This window comes from Prionailurus bengalensis, chromosome A3 (genome assembly GCF_016509475.1).
Source record: "Prionailurus bengalensis isolate Pbe53 chromosome A3, Fcat_Pben_1.1_paternal_pri, whole genome shotgun sequence".
Classification (NCBI taxonomy): Eukaryota; Metazoa; Chordata; class Mammalia; order Carnivora; family Felidae; genus Prionailurus; species Prionailurus bengalensis.
In genome coordinates this window covers 36,299,652-36,321,205 of record NC_057354.1, presented here as the reverse complement: position 1 = coordinate 36,321,205, position 21,554 = coordinate 36,299,652, and the positions used below count along the sequence as shown (strand labels likewise).

The window sequence follows — 21,554 nt, the reverse complement described above, 5'->3', positions numbered from 1 at the left end:
AACATGCAAATCTTCAATCACCTAAAGTTGTCAGTAAAATCCCTAATTTAAAGAGGAGAAGGAAAGTTCAGGGCTTCAATTGTCAGTGCACACCGAACTCAGTTATATTAGCAAATGATTAACCATTTTAGAGAAGGCTATTAAGCGCTACTTACTTTAACAGCAAATTTCTTTGACGCCATGGTTTACTGATTCCAGAGTAATTACAGACCTTTAATGGAAAAGAAAAAGTTGTAAGTAGGTGTATAAACATCTTTTTCTATTTGGTAATATAAAGGAGAAAGGAAGACTGAATAATCAAATATCAATAAGTATTTGCAATTTAAATGTTTACTTATAACTGGTCCTAAAAATACATTAAATTAGTAACTTAAAAACCACTAACAAAGGAAAGCACAGACTCAGATGGATTCTACCAAATGTTTAAAGAATTAATATCAATGCTTCACATCCCTTTATTAAAAAAATAGAAGCATAGGGGCGCCCTGGGTGGCTCAGTCGGTTAAGCGTCCAACTTCAGCTCAGGTCACAATCTCGCGTCGCGGTCCGTGAGTTTGAGCCCCGTGTCCGGCTCTGTGCTGACTGCTCAGAGCCTGGAGCCTGTTTCAGATTCTGTGTCTCCCTCTCTCTCTGCCCCTCCCCTGTTCATGCTCTGTCTCTCTGTCTCAAAAAAAATAAATAAACGTTAAAATATTAAAAAAAAAAAAATAGAAGCATAGGGCGCCTCCGTGGCTCAGTCGGTTTGAGTCCCACTTTGGTACAGAGATTACTAAAAAATTATCAACAAATAAAAAAGTTTTTAAAGCAGGTATATTTCTATATACTAGCAATGAATAATCCTCAAATGCAATTAAGAAAACAATTCCAGGGGCTCCTGGGTGGCTCAGTTGGTTAAGCATCTGATTCTTGATTTCGGCTCAGGTCATGATCTCATGGTTCAAGGGATTGAGCCCCCCATCAGGCTCTGTGCTGACAGTGTGGAACCTGCTTGTGATTCTCCCTCTCTCTCCATCTCTACCCCTTGCATCCCTCTCTCTTGCTATCAAAATAAATAAACATTAAAATAAAAAGAAAACAATTCCATTTACAAAAGCATCAAAAAGAATACTTATAAAAAATTTAACAGAAGGATAATGAGATTTGTACAACAAAAATCACAAAACATTACTGAATGAAATTAAAAACTTAAGCAAATGGACAGATATCTCATGTTCAGGCACTGGAAGACAATACTGCTGAGATAGCAATACTTCCCAAATTGATCTAGATTCAACACAATCTCTATCAAAATCCCTGGATTCTTTATAGAAATTGACAAGTTTATCCAAAAATTCATATGAAAATGCAAGGGATCTGAATAACCAAAACAAGCTTTTCTTTTTTTAATGTTTATTTATTTATTTTGAGAGAGACAGCATGAGCAGGGGAGAAGCAGAGAGGAGAGAATCCCAACCAGATGTGAGGCTTGATCCCAGGAACCATGAGATGACAATCTGAGCCAAAATCAAGAGCCAGATGCCCAACCAACTGAGCCACCCAGGCACCCCACCAAAACAAACTTGAAAAAGAAGTTGGAAGACTCACACTTCCCCATCTGAAAACTTACTACAAAGTTACAACAATCAAGACAGGATGATAGTAGCATAAGGATAGAAAGATCAATAGAATAAAATTGAGAGTCCAGAAATAGACCCTTACACATTTATAGTCAATTGATTTTTAACAAACATGTCATGACAATTTAATGGGGAAATAGTCTTTTCAATAAATGGTGCCAGGACAAATGGATATCCATATACAAAGGAATAAAGGTGGACTGCTACATCACACTACATGCAAAAATTAACTTCAAATCAATGAAAGACCAAAATGTAACACCTTTAAAACCGTAAAACTCTTAGAAGAAAACACAGATAAGATACGAAAGGCACAAGTGACGCCCTGCCAACAAAAAGCTGATATTATCAGATGTCTTTGAAATTAAAAATTTCTGTGCTTCAAAGGACATTATCAAGAAAATGAAGAGAAAACCCACCAAAGGGGAGAAAATAACTATAAATCATTTGATAAGGGACTCATGTCCAGAATACATAAATAACTCTTACAACTCATTAACAGAAAGACTAATAACCCAACTTAAAAGTGGACAAAGGATTTGAACAGACAATTCTCCAAAGAAAACAAATGGCCAATAAGCATACGAAGAGATGTTCAAACTCATTGGCCATCAAGGAAATACGAATCAAAACCATAAGGACATACCACTTTACACTCACTAGCATGGCTCAAGTAAAAAAGACAAATAATAACAAGTGTTGACAAAGATGTGGATAAATTAGAACTCTCATCATGGCTGGTGGGAGCTGCAGCCACTTTGGAAAACAGTTTGGCAATTCTTCCAAAAGTTAAACATACACTTGCCATATGATCCAGTATTTCCTAAGTATGAACCCAAGAAAAACATATGTCTACATAAAAATTCATACAGGAATGCTCACAACATTATTCACAATAACCAAAAAATGGAAACAACCCAAATGTCCATCAATTGATGAATGAATAAACAAAATGTGGTATATACGTACAGTGGCATATTCGTTGGCAATACAAAAGAATCAAATACAACTGACCCTTCAACAACATGGAAGTTGGAGCGCCGGCCCCGCACACAGTAGAAAATCTGTGTATAACTTGTGACTCCCCCAAAACTTAACTACTAATAGCCTAATGTTGACCAGAAGCCTTTCTGATCATATAGTTGATTAACACATATTTTGTATGCTACATGTATTATATATTGTATTCTTATAATAAGGTAGGCTAGAGAAAAGAGAATACTAAGAAAAATCATAAGGAAGTAAAAATATGTTTATACTACTGTATTGTACTTATCAAAAAAAAAAATGTATAATCGGACCTGCACAGTTCAAGCCTGCATTGTTCAAGAGTCAACTGTTCTAGGATGCCTGGGTAGCTCAGTTGGTTGAGCCTCTGACTTTGGCTCAGGTTCTCACGGTTCAGAATCTCACAGTTCATGGGTTCGAGCCCTGTGTCAGACTTTGTGCTAACACCGCATGGAGTCTAATTTGGATTCTTGGTCTCCCACTCTCTCTACCCCTCCCCTGCTGCTCATTTTCTCTTTCTCTCTCTCTCTCTCAAAAATAAATATTGAAAAAAAAATTTTTTTTAACATTTTTTATTGTTGAGAGAGAGAGAGAGAGAGAGAGAGACAGAGCACGAGCAGGGGAGGGACAGAGAGAGGGAGACAGAATCCGAAGTAGGCTCCAGGCTCTGAGCTGTCAGCACAGAGCCCGACAAGAGGCTCAAACCCACGAACATTGAGATCATGACCTGAGCCGAAGTAGGATGCTTAACCAACTGAGCCACCCAGGTGCCCGCCAAAAATAAACATTTAAAAAAAATTTTAAGAACAAAAAGAGTCAACTGTTATACAACCCTTTACTGTGCTCAGCCAAGCAAATGCCCTCTCTCACCCCTGCAGAAACCTAGAGAATTACTTTCTGGAGAGGGTGAGACAGAGGATCTCTGGTCTGGAAAACACCAAGCACAGCATAAAGTGGGGTTACTCTACTGAAAAAAAGAGAAAATTAAGGGAAGATTTACAAACTTACTGATAACTTCCCCAACCCACATGCCCCTTATGATGGTTAATTTTATGTGTCAATTTATCTGAGTTATCTATGCCCAAATAACTAATAAGACATTATTCCTGGATATGTCTGTGAAGGTGTTTCCGGAATAAATTAGCATTTGAATTGGTGCACTGAGTAAAGCAGATGGCCCTCCCAAATGTGGGTGGGCATCATTTAATCCATTGAAGGCCCAAATAGAACAAAAAGGTGCAGGAAGAGTGAGTTGGGACACCCATATTCTCCTGCCCTCAGTCTTAAGCACTCCTGGTTCAAAGGCCTTTGCACGGAGAATGAATTACACCACTGGCTTTCCTTGTTCTCCAGCTGGCAGACAGCATATCGTGAGACTTCTCAGTCTCCATAATAGCATGAGCCAACTCCTATAATATTTATATATACCTCATACTGGTTTTGAGTTTCTAGAGAACCTTGACTAGTACACCCCTCTATCCTGCCTAGCCTCTCCAAATAGACTAAAACCTCCCCATTCAGGGAACTGGACTAACCTAAAAGGCAGGATCTCTAAATACTGATATCAGGGACTCTCAGGAAAAACCTAGACAGATGGCTCTAAAGTGAAGCCCACACCCACAAGCCCCACATCTGTATGGAGAACTGACTTCCAAATCTTTTTAAGCCCCACTCTCAAATACATGTAAACAACCAGGAATCACCTGCTATCCAAGGAACAACTCTTTCATGAAAGAAAACAAACAGAAAAAGAAATTACTTGGCCAAAACCGAGACTATGCAGGGAAAGGGAACCATTTTTTAAGAAACTATCATTAATATCAGGGAGATAGAAGATATTGCAACCAAAAAGCAATACATACAATAACAAAAAATAAGAGAATTTCAGAAAACAACAAATTAAAATTATGATAGCTGAAATAAAAAACAACACAAGTGCTGGAGGATCAAGTTCAGCAAGTCCTTCAGAAACTTCATCAAAAAGATGAAAAATAAGAACACATTAAAAATTAAAGGACCAGTACAGGAGGATCCATACATGGAAGTTAGGATGGAAACAACTCATATTAGGGCATATATCACAGTAAAACATCAGGCATTGGGAACAAAAAATTATATATATATTATACATATATATAAGTAATATATATGAAAAACATATACAATACATAATATATATATAAATATAACACACACACACACACATATATACACAAAGTGTGTGGGAGGTGAGCGGTAGCAGTGGTAAGAAAATATTTGGCTCCAAACTGCTCAAACCAAATCCAGAGACTAAAAGACAATAGAGAAATAGCTTCAAAATTCTGAAGAAAATTGTTTCCAACCTCCAATTGCATTTTAAACATGAGGGGGAGGAGGCATTTTTAGACATGCAAGGTCTTAAAAAATTTAAATCCCATGCATCCTTTCTCAGGAAGCTACTAAAGATGTGCTTCACCCAAATGAGGAAATTAACCAAGAAATAGGAAGATACAGGAAACAGGAAGGCCAAGATAGGCAAAAGGCAGAGGAAATCCCAGGATCTGGTGAAAGCAGAGATCATGGGCTAGACCAAGAGGGAACCATCAGCACAGGCTACAACATTTTACAAGTCTCCAGGAGATGCATCTTTAAAAGTGTCTTCAAGCGCACAAAATTAATTTTAGACAACTGGTGGAGAATATGAGATTGAGAATGGGAACATGGAAAGCTAGGCAACTTATTGATACTAGGGTAAACAAAAACTGCAAGAAAATAAAAAGAGTACTTCATATACAGCTGAGCTACGGCTAGCATTTATAGTCATGATAACAAACACTGAATCTTGACCTAAACAATATTATGTTTATGACATTATGAGGATGGGAAATATATATGTATTTGTGTATTATATGGTAGGGGCATAGGGGTTAACCTAAGCAAAAGCTCCCTTTAATGCTAAGGGAATGATTAGAAGCAAAGCTTAAAATCGATAAAAAAACAAAAACAAAAACAAAAAAACAATAACAACAACCACTACCTCAGTAATAATAAAGCAGAAAAATAGCAAGGAAGTTTGTGATATGGACCAATTGTTAAGTGCTAAACTTGGCTCCAACATGAAGAGTAAGTTGAAGAAAGCTGCTCTGGAGGAAGGAATGAGGTGAAAAGGATGCCATAACTCATAAGCCTTGTACATGGAACTGTTTGCCTGTTTAAATTGTGTGCACAGAAGTTTTAGAGCAGCACTGTACAACAGAAATAGAATGCAAGCCACAGATGTACTTTCCAATTTTCTAGTAGCAGCAGTTAATAAAAAAGTAAAAGGAAACAGACGAAATTAATTTTAATAATATTTTTATTTAACTTAAAAATCTAACACATCATTTCAGCATGTAATCAATATAAAAATATTTACATTCTTGGTGTTTTAACTAAGTCTTTGAAGTCAGGTGGATATTTTATGTTTACAGCACATTCAGCTGGCCACATGACAGCTGTGGTTAGTGGCTACCATAATAGATAGTGCAGTTTGAAAATGCTTGGGTTTTATAACAAGAGATGCACGTATGCCTGTGTCCCAGATTCCCAATCCATAACATAGGGATAGAAATTATCAAAAGGATTAAATAAAATGACATGAAAACTCCCAATGAACTGGGCTCTTAATAAGCGTTAACAATTACTTAGTCAATGGTGATGTTTTAATTTTTTTTCAAAATTTGATAACCTTTGATTCTATTTTTTTTAATGGACAAAAACATCTTTATCCAAACCCAATCACTTTAATTATTCATTTCTATTCTCTGAATGATGTAATACAGGTGATTCAGAAAAATTGTGAAGGACATCCACCTAGTAACTCCAAAAATAAGTTCCTAGAGAATCAGGAGCATGTGTTTGAAACATTTACAAAGTCATCCTGAAAACTTTAGGTAGATCTTTGTATTATTTAAGACTGATAAACACAAAATCAATCCCCTTAAATACACTAAATTAAGTTTGAATAACTTCTGCTAAGAATTTAGGGAGTCCCTCACTGGAGGGTACTTAAGGTCTTCAGCTGATACAGAAAAGGGAAAGAGAGTTTTGTCAGCATGTACCCAACCAAGTTGAAGCATGTGATCAAATTATTTTTTAATTGTACTCTGATTTTCCCATATGTCCTTCCTTTCCTGAAGGACAGGTAGACCACACTGAAGGCTGCAGCAAGACTTTCAAACCATATCTGCCATTAGATAGATTACAGGCCATGTTACAGTGAAGGTTACATTTTTCAACTCACAATAAGGTTCCAGTATTCTTTTTTAAAATGCTTATTTTTTTATTTTTATTTTTATTAGTAAAGCAAGAGTAGCTGAATTTTTCTAAGGACTGGATTCTTCAAAAAGTATCATTGAAGTCCCATCTCAAAAATACGATCTGTAGGAATCTAGGACTGAAAAGTATATATTTTTGTATAAAATAATATGGTCTGCTAATGTAAAAATAGGCCACACGTAAAAGGAACTACATAATACATTTTGCATATATATTTTTCTTAATTCCCTTCACCTATTTCATATTTTTACCTTTTGCATATTTTCAATTCATTTTTTAATATGATATAGCATTCTTCCTCTCAGTGTATATAATTTTTTTCATTTGTTTCCACAATGTTTGGAGGCTCCAAAAGTCACAACTTTAGGACTAAGAGAGACCTTACGAACGATCTACCCAGCCCTGCCATCTATTCCCCTAACAAATATACTTGTGAGATGAGGCCAGGGTCTCACAGCTGAGGGTCAAGGGCGAGAGAAGAGACTTGTCAACTCAGCCAAGGGCAAACTAACACCATCTGTCATCTGCAGAACTGCCAAGGTCAATTGCTAACTGGACTGTTAGCCCACCACCACCACCCCCCACCACCACCACATTCCCAAACCTCCATTGCCCACAAAGGCAAAAAAAAATCCCAACAGAGTATGACTTCAAATAGAGCTACATGAGTAGTGGTTCTCTCCTGCTAATGGAAGAAAGGAAGGAAGTTTATGGGTAAGGAAATGTGGTCTGAATTAAATTTACCATTGTGCTATGTAACATGGCATATATCTTCATAAACAAAAAATAAAGTTCATCAACATAAAGCCCATAACACATCTGGATAGCCAAGTGCACAGACATTGAGCCTGCATATCCGCTGAAGTCATTTCAGATAATGAAGATGTATTTCTTTTGTTTCATTATATCATTAGAGACAAGTGCTAGAAATGAACTAAACGGTGAACTGAAGCAGTCTGCTAATTCCCAAATATGGTAAAAGCACACTTATCATCCTGGTAGAAACAGGTTGTTAAAGGTGAACGGCCCTCAGAGCACTGCCTGACACTAGAGGGCGCTCAAGAAATGTCTACTGAATGAAGAAATACTCCAGATAATGGGAGCTAAGTCATTTATGCACCCAACCATTTTATTTTTGCTGTTTTTAGAGAAATTTTCCAAAGAGTATATTGAATCTTTATGACTTTCATAAAAAATGCCACATATTGATTATTTTTTTGATATTCAGAAGATAGTTACCACCTATCATCACACTGGGCAATACCTGTATTAATGCCCCTCTGAGCTGCTACTCAACAATGGAGCCAGTGAAGTTTCTGGCAGATCTAGGCTTTCCTTGAGCTGTCAGAGTGCCTGTCTTCCAAGGCTACCTTTCCCCCTCAGTTCTGCAACTTAATCAGATAAGGCTAGAAACTTAAGGAACCAAGTTTGTCAGGTTAATGGGATATTTTCCAAGCCTCTCTTACATGGATTTGCATGGACTTCAGTGTGAAGGTAACAAAATGGCTGCTGCCTTAACTATAAGATTTCTGAAATGATGAAATGGTTGAGTCATGATACACAGGACTGTACCCTCTGGGTTTGAGCCTCAGCATTTCATTCTTTCTGCCTCAGTAGGACAAGGCTGTTACACAGGTAGACTCATGTCTCTTCCATTTCAAAACCTTTGCTTTGTAATCCAAAATCCCACAGCAGTTCAAGGAACAAATAATACCAGTTTACAAATTCAAGAAGAAGAGGGAAGCTGCTCCCCTCCACAACTCATTTTATGAAGTCCTGACAGCAAAGCCTGACAAGGGAAGTATAAGAAATGAAAATCACAGCCAATTCTACACCTGAACATAGAGGCAAGAAACCTGAATAGAAGCAACTGAATCTAACATATGAAAACTACACCAGAACCAAGTGAAGTTTATCAGAAGAGTGCAAGGTCGGTTTAACACTAGAAAAATCACCATAATAAAAAATTAATGTAGGAAAAAAAAAAACACAAGGTCATTTTAATAGGAGTAGGAAAAAATAAAGAACAGTAGAAATCTGAGAAAAGAAATGTCTTAATAATAGGAGCACATGGGCAACTCAGTCAGAAGAGCAGGCAACTCTTGATTGCAGGATCATGAGTTTCAGCCCCACATTGGGTATAGAGATTACTAAAATTAAATAAATAAATAAACTGGGACACCTGGATGGCTCAGTCAGTAAAGCATCCGACTTCGGCTCAGGTCACGACCTCATGGTCCATCAGTTTGAGCCCTGCATCAGGCTCTGTGCTGACAGATCAGAGCCTGCAGTGGATTCTGTGTCTCCTTCTCTCTCTACCCCTGCCCTGCTCATGCTCTGTCTCTGTCACTCTTTGTCTCTCTCTCAAAAATAAATAAACATCGGGGCGCCTGGGTGGCGCAGTCGGTTAAGCGTCCGACTTCAGCCAGGTCGCGATCTCGCGGTCCGTGAGTTCGAGCCCCGCGTCAGGCTCTGGGCTGATGGCTCGGAGCCTGGAGCCTGCTTCCGATTCTGTGTCTCCCTCTCTCTCTGCCCCTCCCCTGTTCATGCTCTGTCTCTCTCTGTCCCAAAAATAAATAAATGTTGAAAAAAATAAATAAATAAATAAATAAATAAATAAATAAATAAACATCAAAATTTTTTAAAAAATTAAATATTTAAATTTTTTTTTCCAACGTTTATTTATTTTTGGGACAGAGAGAGACAGAGCATGAACGGGGGAGGGGCAGAGAGAGAGGGAGACACAGAATCGGAAACAGGCTCCAGGCTCTGAGCCATCAGCCCAGAGCCCGACGCGGGGCTCGAACTCACGGACCGCGAGATCGGGACCTGGCTGAAGTCGGACGCTTAACCGACTGCGCCACCCAGGCGCCCCTAAAAAATTAAATATTTAAATAAACTTTTTTAAAAGCTCTTAATCATATGAAAGCATCTACAAAAAATGTAGCAAACATGCTTCATAATAAATCATTAAAAGCAATTTCTTTAAAATAGGTAGAAAATATAGATTTCATACTACTTGGCAATGAGAAAGAATGAAATCATGCCATTTGCAGCAACATGGATGGAAATGGAAGGTATTATGCTGAGTGAAATCAGTCAGAGAAGGACAGATATCATATGTTTTCACTCATGTGGATCTTGAGTAACTTAACAGAAGACCATGGGGGGAAGGGAAGAGCAAAAAAAATAGTTACAAACAGGGAGGGAGGCAAACCACAAGAGACTCTTAAATACAGAGAACAAACTGAGAGTGGTTGGGGGGTGGGGGTGAGGAGAAAGTAGGTGATGGGCATTGAGGGATGAGCACTGGGTGTTGTATGTAAGTCAATACGACAATAAATTATATTTAAAAAAGAAAAAAGAAAAAAAATGTAGATTTCAAAATATCTTTTAGGAGCACCTAGGTGGCTCAGTCAGTGGAACGTCCCACTCTTATTTTGGCTCAGGTATGATCCCAGGGGGTCATAGGATCAAGCCCTACATCGGGCCTGTGCTGAGCACAGAGCCTGCTTAAGTTTCTCTCTTTCTCTCTCTCTCTCCCTGCTCCTCGACCCATCTCAGCCTCTCTCTCTAAAAAATTTTTTAAAAAGTAAAAAAAATATCTTTTAAACTAGCATCCCACAAATATAAAATATCTAGGAATACATTTAATAGGAAACGTGTAAGGCCTCACCAAATTGCCCTTCCAACTTATCACAGTTCTAAGCACAATCCTGAATAGGGAATCTGAGAAAAAGCAAAGAGGACTAAGATACTTGGAGGAGAGAAAAGAAGAAAAAACAAAGGAGGGAGTTTGTCTAACTAGATACAGCGAAATTGCAATCCTACAGCAAATAAAATAATCTGTACTGGCAAAAGGGTAAACAGGCCAAAGGGACAGACCACACAGACTAGAAGGAAACAAACCCACCCACCATCTATGGATGATAGAAGCAGCATTGCACATCAGTGGGAAATAGACAGATCATTCACTCAATAAAATGTGGTTGAACAACTGTTTATCCATTTGAAAAAAGATGAAATTGGCACACTATTTCACACAACACACAGAAATCAATTACAGATGGACTAAAAACTCAAATGTAAAAAACCAGAACCTCTTACAAAAGTTTTCAAGAACTCAAAGTAAAGAAGTTGGTTTTTGTTTTTGTTTTGTTTGTTTTCAATTTACTTATTTATTTATTTGGGGAGGGGAAAAGCAGAGAGAGAGGGAGAGAGAGAATCCCAAGCAGGCTCCATACAGTCCACACACAGCTTGACATGGGGCTCGATGTTACAAACTGGGAGATCATGACCTGAATCAAAATCCAGAGTCAGACACTTAACTAACTGAGCCACCCAGGCACCCCTATACGAGGAGTTTTTTAACTGGACAAAACAAGTACAAACCATAAAGGAAAAAAAAATGGTAGATCTAGCCATATTAAAATTAAAACTTCCCTACAGCCTGATGAAAATAGTTGCAATTCACAAATCCAACAACTCTTATAACTAGAACATATAAAGAACTCTCAAAACTTACAAGTAAAAAAACACAATGTAGTCAGAAAATGGGCAAAAGACATGAGCAGATATCTCACCAAAGAGGATATACAGATGGCAAATAAGTACATGAAAAGATGTTCAACATCATCAACCATCAGAGAAATGCAAATAAAACCCCAATAAGGTATCACCATATACCTACCAAAATGCCAAATAAAATATCAACACCAAATGTTGATGAAGATACCGAGAAAATGTATCTCTCATACACTGCCAGTAGGACTGTAAAAGTGGTACAGCCACAATGGAGAAGAGATAGGTTTCTTATAATACTAAATATGCACTTACCATATGACTCAAAACCACTCCTAGGAATCTATCCCCAGAGAAATGAAACCTAGGCTCACATAAAAATCTGTATACAGAAGTTTAAAAGCTGTGGTTTAGTGTAAAATAAAAATACTAGGAAGATTAAAAAAAATCTGTATACAAATGTTCACAGCAAACTTTATTCATAATAACCCAAAACTAGAAACAACCCAGATGTCCTTCAATGGGTGAATGGTTAAACAGACTGTGGTCTAGCTATACCATGAGATATTAGTCAGTAATAAAACAGAATGAACTGTTGATACAGGTAACAACTTGGATGGATCTCAGGGAATTATGCTGAGTGAAAAAAAAAGACAACCTGCAAAGGTTGTTTCATGTATGATTCCATTTATATAACATCCTTGAAATAACAAAATTATATAAAATAATATAGACATTTCGCTTCTATAAAAAAATTATAGAAGTGAAAAACAGATTAGAGGTTGCCAGGGATTAAGGATGTGGAAGGAGTATGTGGTTTTATATGAAGAGGTAGCAGGAAGGAGCCAATGGCAATGGAGTTCTGTACCTTGATTGTGGTGTTGGTTACATGAACAGATGTGATAAAATGGCACAAAACTAAATAAATACATGTAAAACTGCTTAAATGTAAGAACTCTGCATTGTACCAATGTCAATTCTCTGGCTTTAATCTTTGCCAGGGTACACAGGACCCCCCCCCCAATCTTTTCTGCCTGTGAATCTATAATTATTTCAAAATAAAAAGCTTGCAAAAATTAAAACTTCCGTTCATCAAAATACACCATAAAGACATGGGGGGGTGACAAACTGGGACAAGATACTTACAAGACACATAATCATCAAAAGACAACAATCCGAAATTAAACAATCCAACAGAAAAACAGGGAAAGGGACACTCAGAGCAAGGTGTCCCTGTCTTCCAGCCAAATCTGCAGGTCCAGCAAGGTAGTGGGAAACAGAGATGAAAGAGTTTCCTGATCCCTTCTATTATTTATACCTTCACAATCACTGTGCGACAACCAATCATGACTCTTACCTCCTTTGGGGAGGTGGGAGGGGTGTGTCTCTCAGTATTCTTTCACAAAAGCTGAGAAGCATCAAGTCTAAATGCAAAAAGACCATTTACCAGGGAATCTGGGGAAAGCACACACTCTGCTCTTTTCTCTGACTGGAGGCAAAGAGCCCATCATCTGGGAAGAACAGATGACAGTCAAAGGCGGAGCCGTCTGCCTCCCACAAGAAGGAAAAATCACGACTTGGTGATGCCAGGAAGTCCCAGACCCCAAAGAGCTGGTTATCCTGAAGGTCGCCACAACCACAGCCTTTTAAAGTACCTCCTGTTTCCATCTTTATACTTCTCCATCCCCGAAGCCATCACTAGAGGTAACAGAGCAGAACTGTGTGCTGGCATCTCCCACACTGTCACAGGCCCTCTGCCCACCCCTCTATCCCACGGCTCAGGCAACTTCACAGCTTCAGTGGCCCCACACAGCCAACTCCATCATGTGTCCTTGAACATGCAGCTCCAGCCCTCCCCACCTTCACCCACACAGGCAGTCCTAGAGGAGTTATCCTCTGAAACCCAACTCAGACACCACCTGCTCCTTGGAGGCCTCCACAAATCTCCAGAATGAATCATTCTCTTCTCTGAGCCACATCTGCACCTTACACCACCATTACTCTCACACTTAGCTCAGCGAATTACACATAATTCTGATCTTCAGTCTGTCTCCTCTGCCTGACCAAAAGTGTCCTGAGGACAAGGTCCAACCCTGTCTTCTTTGATACCTGGTGCATGCAGGGCACAGGTATACATCAAAAGTGTGCTGACTTGAGCCTATTGATGTTACTAAATAAGGGCTACAGACTGTTAATTATTTTTCTAGATTTATACCTATTTATCTAATGCATCCTTACTGTCCCCAAGTCCCAAATCCCACATTAAGCCTTTTTAAAAGGAGGTCAAAGCACTATGGACCTATTTCAATACATAAATAAGACTTAAGTTGAATGTATCACCAGCCTCAGTTGAAAACCTTGTAATACACATAAACTTGTAAAAAGAAGATCAAAATGTTTCCTCTTGAAAATAATGGGCAACATGGGGCGCCTGGGTGGTGCAGTCGGTTAAGCGTCCGACTTCAGCCAGGTCACTATCTTGCGGTCCGGGAGTTCGAGCCCCACATCGGGCTCTGGGCTGATGGCTCAGAGCCTGTAGCCTGTTTCCGATTCTGTGTCTCCCTCTCTCTCTTCCCCTCCCCCGTTCATGCTCTGTCTCTCTCTGTCCCAAAAATAAATAAATGTTGAAAAAAAAAATTTAAAAAAAAAAAAAAAGAAAAGAATGGGCAACAGATCAGAGGTATTGTTGAAGTTTAGGCCATAAATGTGAGTTTTTCACTGCATAATTTTTTTTTTGTTTTTAAAATATTGACATTCTAACAAGCACTTGAATGGAAAAGATATTATCAGCCTCTGTATTCATTCAATTTTAAATCTGGAACATAGTGAGGTTTTTCTAGACTTGCTTTACTGATATTAAAAACTAAATGTGCGCATGCACACACACACACACACACACACACACACACACACACACACAAAGCAAGTATGCATCTTAAAAAAGTACTTTCCTAGGTCCTTAAAGTTGCCTTCAAGAGGGAGCAACAAATTCAGTGCCTACGGTTTAAAGCATAATGTTAAAAAGTCTTGCTATCAGAGCTTCCAGTTAAAGTCCAAGTTCAGTGGAATTTTTAATTTAATTTGCCTGATTTTAAGAACTTCAGGACAATATCCAACAAGATCAATTTTCTGAATATCTGAAAACAATTTACGTGAGTATGCCAAGAAGTTAATGTATATTATAAATCTTACAAATAACATCCTCTATTCTGCATTCTTGAGCCCACTTTCCCGGGCCTGAGAATAGGCATTCTTTTCAAAAGAAGAGACTTTGAAAGAGCATGACCCCTCCAAAAATATGTGTGCGTAAATGTCTTTCACAGAGAGGGAAAGATTCTAAGATCCTTAAGAAAATTTGGAGGGAATGGAAGTAGATTAAACATTATCACATGATTGTCCTGTCATTTAAATACAAAGCAGAGATAAACGCTAATAAAGAAAGCCAGTGACCTTCTAGATTATTCTGTGGGAAAATCCAAGGCATTCTGAAATTCACATTTGTCTTCCTTTCAGAATTGCTGGCCTGTGTCATAAACCAAAGCAACTACTCCAGATTAAGAAGACTAGAAATTAATTTTAGGTTTCTAATCTCTGGATTTCAAGTTTTATCAAGAAAATTATTATACTTCCTTTTTTCATCTTACCAAGATTTCACTAACTAGGGGAGCAGAAACAGAAAACAAAGGCCCTAGAACTCCTGAAGTTGGAATGCACACACACACACACACACACACACACACACACACAGCAAAAACCAGTATCAAGGAAAAATCACAAACTTTAACAAAATACCACGGAAAACTGACAAATGAACAAAGATGCTGCTGGTGACCACTCAGATAAAGCTTAAGGAGGCGACCTCAGTGTAAGAAAGAATCAGCTTTTCCTATTACTCAAATGGTCATTTTGAATTCCAAAATCAGCTTGTAAAAAAAGGAAAACAAAACAAAAACCCAGGGAAGCTCCAACAGTGAAAAGTGGATAATACAAGTGACAAAAACATAAGGGCTTTTTTTCTTTTTGTCTTTAAATGTAGGTCAAATATTGAAATCCTCTACCAAAAATAATTCCACAGAACAGTCCTACCTTTCAGTCACTCTACATCCTTAATCCAGATCCGTGATCTGGGCCCCTCATATCCTGCTATGCCCATAGAAAATCCTCACTGGGCCCGGCATGGAATGCTTCATTAATAGGAAAGATCTAATTTTTATTTAATACTTTGTCAGAAAGACACAGGCACCTGTCCATGGAGGCAGACCTGGTCTTCAGGTTCTAGTAGAACAGACATGCAGTCAAATCCTGCCTCTTCAAGTGATCTCAGACAAGCTACTCAATTCTTCTGTCTCCCGTTTTCTTATCTATGAAGTGGGATAATAATGAGTATCTATCTCCAGGGTCCTATGAAGATTCCATAAGATCTGATATGTAGTATTTGGCAATTCCTTGCTCAGTCTCTGTTAACCATAATCATTATAAACATTGCAGGGCACAGACAGACAGGTCCTGATCAATCCACTTCATAGCCCAAGCCCCACTCTGATTACAACTGTTTTCCAGCACCTTCACAATACAAAATAACTTCCATAATCATTAACATAATTGTCTTAAAATCTAATATTTTTGACGTGAAAACTATAGAGATGGAGTACAGATCTTTAGTTGCTATTTGGAGGGAGAGTTACTACAAGGGAGTAGCAGGAGGGAATGTGGGGGGGTGGTGACGGAACTGTCCAGCAGTCTGACTGACACAGTGGTTATAAAACTCAGTGCACTGGTCAAAATTCATGAAAGTGTATACCAAAAAGAATGAATTTTACCATATGCAAATATAAAATATTTTTTTTCATTGCGAAACAAAAAATTCTAACTAGAGAAATAAAAATAGTGACACAAATGAAATTAAATGTCCGAGACATCATAACAGCAATATTCTATATATTATCCTATAACTAACCTAAGTCAAATCCAATTTTAGTTACCAGCTCTGATTTATTCAAGCACAAAATGTCAATATTAATCAGGAGTCACTGCTTGTCTATAACAGAAGCAAAGACTTTTTTTTAAATATTTATTTATTTATTTATTTATTTGAGACAGAGCACAAGCAGAGGGGGTACAGAGAGAAAGGGGGAGAGAGAGAATCCCAAGCAGGCTCCATGCTTAGTGCTGAGCCCACAAACCATGAGATCATGACCTGAGCCAAAATCAAGAGTCGGAGGCTTAACTGACTGAGCCACCGAGGCACCCCAGAAGCAGACTTTAGAAATGTACCTACACCAACACTAAATGAGTGGTATTCTCCATTTACATTTCTACTTTGTTGCCTAATGAGTAGGTTCTTAGTATGCACCCATTATCGTTTTCAATCTCCAAAAGATAATATACAAGTAGTAGGTTTTAAAGATTTAACACAGCTTAAAATGTTTAGGCATGTACACATCAAGAGATACAATAACTAAAAAGTCAATACATGCATTTTGTATTTTAAAAAAGCAAATTTTCACTCAGAAAACATTCATCCATAAACTACCAAACACAAAGGTAAAACCTCCCAATACATACACATTTACACATTTTACCAGTTACCTCCTGGTTTCAGTATACACAGAAGGCATGGCCACCAAATAATTACTTTTTTTTTTTCCAATTCAAATAAGCTAGAGAGGAACAAAGCAATGTGAAAAGGAGTACTGTGAAAATAAAGACCTAAATGCCCTTCAACTGTTAAATGTGTAAACCAATTACGGTACTAGCAAGATACTACCTAGCAATTAAAAAGAAATGAATTATTGATACTTGCAACAAAGAAGACTCTAAATCATGAAAAGAAACCAGACACTGCCATAACCCCCACCAAAAAAGATCATGTACTATACGATTCCTTTTAGATAAACTACAAAATGCAAAGTTATCTATAGTAACAGAGAACGGATGAGTGGTTGCCTGAAAGAAAGTTACCAGAAGGATTATAAAACAGCAAAAGGAAATTCGGGGGAATGATGGATATATTCATTACCTCGACTATGGTGATGGTTTGACCAGTATATACATGTCAAGCGTATCAAACTATATACTTTATATATGTGCAGTTTACTGTATGACAATTACAAATATAACATGGTGATATTCCTCGTTCAGCCCTACACCAACACAAAAAAGTGATTATCACAATGAAACAAGTCATATAAATTTTTGGTTCCCCAGTGCATGTAAGACTGATATTTAAACTATACTATTCTATTAAGTGTGTCACAGCATTATACCTAAAAAAAACAATGTACATTAAAAACAATGTAAATTAAATAAGGCTTTATTACTAAAAAATGCTAACGATCACCTGAGCTTTCAGCAGTTGAAATCACTGATCACAAAGTACCATAACAAATATAATGAAAACGTTTGAAATATTTTGAGAATTATCAAAATGTGACATAAAGACATGAGGCAAACAAATGCTGTTAGAAAAATAGCACCAATAGCCTTGCACAGTGCAGGGTTGCACTGAACCTTCAATTTGTAAAAAACACAGTATCTGCAAAGCACATTAAAGATATGCCTATTTCTCAATAAGGCTGTTGAAAAAGAAAGAGATCATTAAAAAAAAAAATTCATATTCCTAGTACATTCTGTTTAGATCACCACCATCTCTTCCAAACAGGTGAATATCCGAAAGCCATGGAACTTTTTCCCTTAGTGATTTCCATGCATGAACAAAACCTTAATAACCTAAAGATTTAATAAATAACAACGGTTAATATCCACATAGCTGTGATCACGTGCCAGACATTGTTTTAAGCACTTTTCTGATACTAACTTATCTAACTCTCACTTCAACCCTAGTTTACAGATGAGAAGCCTGAAGCAGAATGTTATGTAATCTGCTCAAGGTCACACAGCTAGTAGCTGGTGGAAGAGCTAGGATTTGAACCCTGGGGTGTGACTCTGAAGGTCACTTTTAAGTTCATTTCCTTGCCCCCTATGCTCTACTGGCACACACAAGACACCATATGTGAAAATCAAAAGCAATACATATTGCACTTAAAGAATACTTCCATACACACACAGAAGTATTTGCTACATTTTGAAAACTCCCAGGAGGCTAAATAAAAAACAACACATTGGAGCACCTGGGTAGCTCAGTCTGTTGAGCACTGACTCTTTTATTTTGGCTCAGGTCCTGATCCTGTCAGGGTGGCTCTGAGCTTGGAGCCTGCTTAAGATTCTTTAACCCTCTCCCTTCCTTATGCGCTCTGATAAAAAAAAAAAAAAAAATTAAATAAATAAAAATATTTTTTTTAAACCTTCATTCTTTTCCCAATTAATAGGTGGAAAAAGGACAAGCCAGAAAGACTGGACAACTTGCTGAGCACACAGAATAAATGATAAGTTGACTGGTTCTTGAGAAGCTGGTTCACCACATTTCCAGTCCAATTCTCTCCAATGCCTTCAAAGTCCTAATTAATTTAAGTAAATCTATCTGGGAGACAAAAATCTAAATACAGCATGTGAAAAACATAAAAGTAATTTGCTGTTCTCTCAAACACCTTATTGGTTCCTAAATTCCATCCACAGGGTCTAATATTCTGCAGATAGTGGCCTACAGTCTTTTTTTTTTTTTTTTTTTTAATGCTGTCCCCACCCCATCTTCCAAGTGATTTTCAGGAGCAGCTAGGATTGAGAATTCCTGAGACAAATGAGATTTAGATTTCTCATTGAAAAGACAGAAGACAGCAAGATGCCACAAAAACTGGTCAAGCATGGCCCAGGGTTTTCCAAATCAATACTGAACTACTGAACACATGCAGGCTTTTGAATTCAACTTCTAATAAATTAAAAGTAAAAATATGCACAGAGGAAAAATGTGCACACAGGTGTTGCCATGGCAACAGTTACATAATATACCAGAATGACAAATTCTCAGCTTTTTAGAATGCTAAATTGGCATTCGGACATCAAACTGATAACTAAAAGCAAAGGAAAATATGTCACATATCCGATGCATGTAAAACACGGAATAAACTAACAATACATTGTGAACTGTTTAAGAACCACAGGTTTAAAAGAGTCTATAGTTGATGCCCCGAATTAATGCTCCTTGAACTTTAAGGTGCACTCTCTAGAAAAGATTCTGAGTCAGTGGGTCTTGGGATGGAGTCTGAAACTAACATTTCTGACAGGCTCCCAGGTGATGAGAGTCAGTATACTACACTTTGAGCAAGACCCTAAACCTTGAATATTGATCATCAAATTAGCCAACTGGTCTTCAAATCTGGGGGTGTCTAGGTCCCAAGAAACAAGTGTCAATACAATTTACCCCTAGTATGGAAAAAACAAACAAACAAACGTGAGGATACTGAGAAAGAAGCCAGGGGATACTTGTTGTCAGTTTTGTGGCTTAAGAACCATAGAATATTGTGACTTGCTGCAACCTAGTAGCTGTCGAGGTCAGTTGGATTGTAAATTCCATGAGAGAGAGGGGTTGTTTGTTTGGTTTACCGCAGAATCTTGATGGTCTAGCACACATTAGGTACTCAATAAATCCAATGAATAAATGAACGGGCAGTATATACAAACACAATCCGTATTTATGTCACAACCTAAAAATGTCTGAAACTGTATTTGTATAAATCGTGGTCGGCAGCCATAGTTTGATACAAATACCTGGCCCATTCACTGATTTTGTCCTAAAGAAAAAACCAAAAAATTACCCAGATTAATACTTTCACTTTCAAGCCCAGGTTTCTTGCACCCTCTGTTAACAACTCTTTAGCACTTTGAAAACAACGAGAAAAAGGTGGAAGCACAGGAAAAAGAATTCAGAAAAGGCTCAAAAATCAAAGAAAAAAAAAAAAACAGAGGGGGAGAGGAGATGGGCAAATAGTTCAGTGCAAGTGAAGGACCATCTCAGGTTGTCAGGAGTTCCATGTTCTTACCTATGATGGTGGCAGGGTTTGGGTTCGGGCTTTTATTAGTTTTGTTACTGTCCAGGGTCACTGGTGGAGTAGTACTTGGCTGAGCAAACTTAGACTACACAGGCAGCAGGCTCTGAAGCCCACCTTCAGGTGCTTTGGGGATTCAACCTTCGGCCTTACTTCCCCTTTCCCAGGGTCTCCCCGCGCGTTGGGGGGTGGGGGTGGAGAGGGGAAGCTGCCGCTGCCCAAACACAAGATGATTTGGGCAGCCTCACTGTCGCCTTGAAGCCATAACCAGGAGTTAAGATGGCTGCGAAACACTGGGTGAGGGGCCTGAATAGCGAGAAGGATCTGCCCGAAAGAAAAATGGCCACCGTTCATTTCTCAAGGACAGCCCAAAACAAAAATGGCGACCAAGGCTGGCTATTCAGAGACTAGGAACGCAGTGAGTATGATTGGCAGGTAACGAATCTCCATTACCCATAGTGCTAGACAGCAGAGGTAATCGAGAGAAAAAGAATACCGAACTTTTTTGTGGTACAGAGCTTCTTGATACCGGAAAGTTACTAACACAAGAATTACATTATAAAAACGGTTGGAAAGTAAAGGTGGCTTTCACAATACCAGATAAACTCTAAAATAGCGATTAACATAATTCCCTCCATAATTATTTTGAATGCTACAAGAGAATGAAAGTTTTGTCCTCCAACTAAGAAACAGGATGGGGAGAGAGCGCCAAAATTATCCACTTTGAGGACAGCAAGTGTTGGCGGACCCCTAATCTCCCCGTAGACCTCCCCCTACAAAGAGCTGAGGGCAAAAGCTTTGTGATGTGGCCCCCTCGCACTGCGCATGTCCACTTTCCAGTGTGATGCGGAGAAGTGGTGGTAGTCCAATCCTTTTCTCCTGGTTTTGAAGGCACACGTAAAAAGGCGGCGAGGAACCGGCGCTGAAAACGAACCACGCCTTGTGATTGGTCAAGTCTGGGAGGACGGAAGACTGCCGCGAACTATTGACTACTGTGTGATTCATTCAATAAATGTCTCCTAAACGCGGGCCATGAGGCAGATACTGTGCCCTAACAAGCCCATTTGATGCTAAATTCTTTGGTTTCAACACATTTGCTGAGACTGATGCTAAATAAGCTCCGCCCCCTGGCCCTTTTCGGTCTGGGCCAAAAGCTTTCAGGGCTGAGACC

At 38.4% G+C, this 21,554-nt stretch overlaps 1 protein-coding gene across 1 annotated transcript in view; it reads right to left on the bottom strand.

Moving 5' to 3' along the window:
- The window catches only part of LOC122496575 (SLX4 interacting protein), a 179,449-nt gene extending 158,320 nt beyond the window's left edge, over positions 1 to 21,129 (bottom strand). The window contains exons 1-2 of the mRNA XM_043602893.1: positions 20,378 to 21,129; positions 156 to 211 (exon numbers count right to left, since the gene is read on the bottom strand). Coding sequence (XP_043458828.1) covers positions 156 to 182 — 27 coding nt within the window. The 5' untranslated portion in view covers positions 183 to 211; positions 20,378 to 21,129. The remainder of the gene's footprint in view (positions 1 to 155; positions 212 to 20,377) is intronic.
- Positions 21,130 to 21,554: the final 425 nt, after the last annotated feature.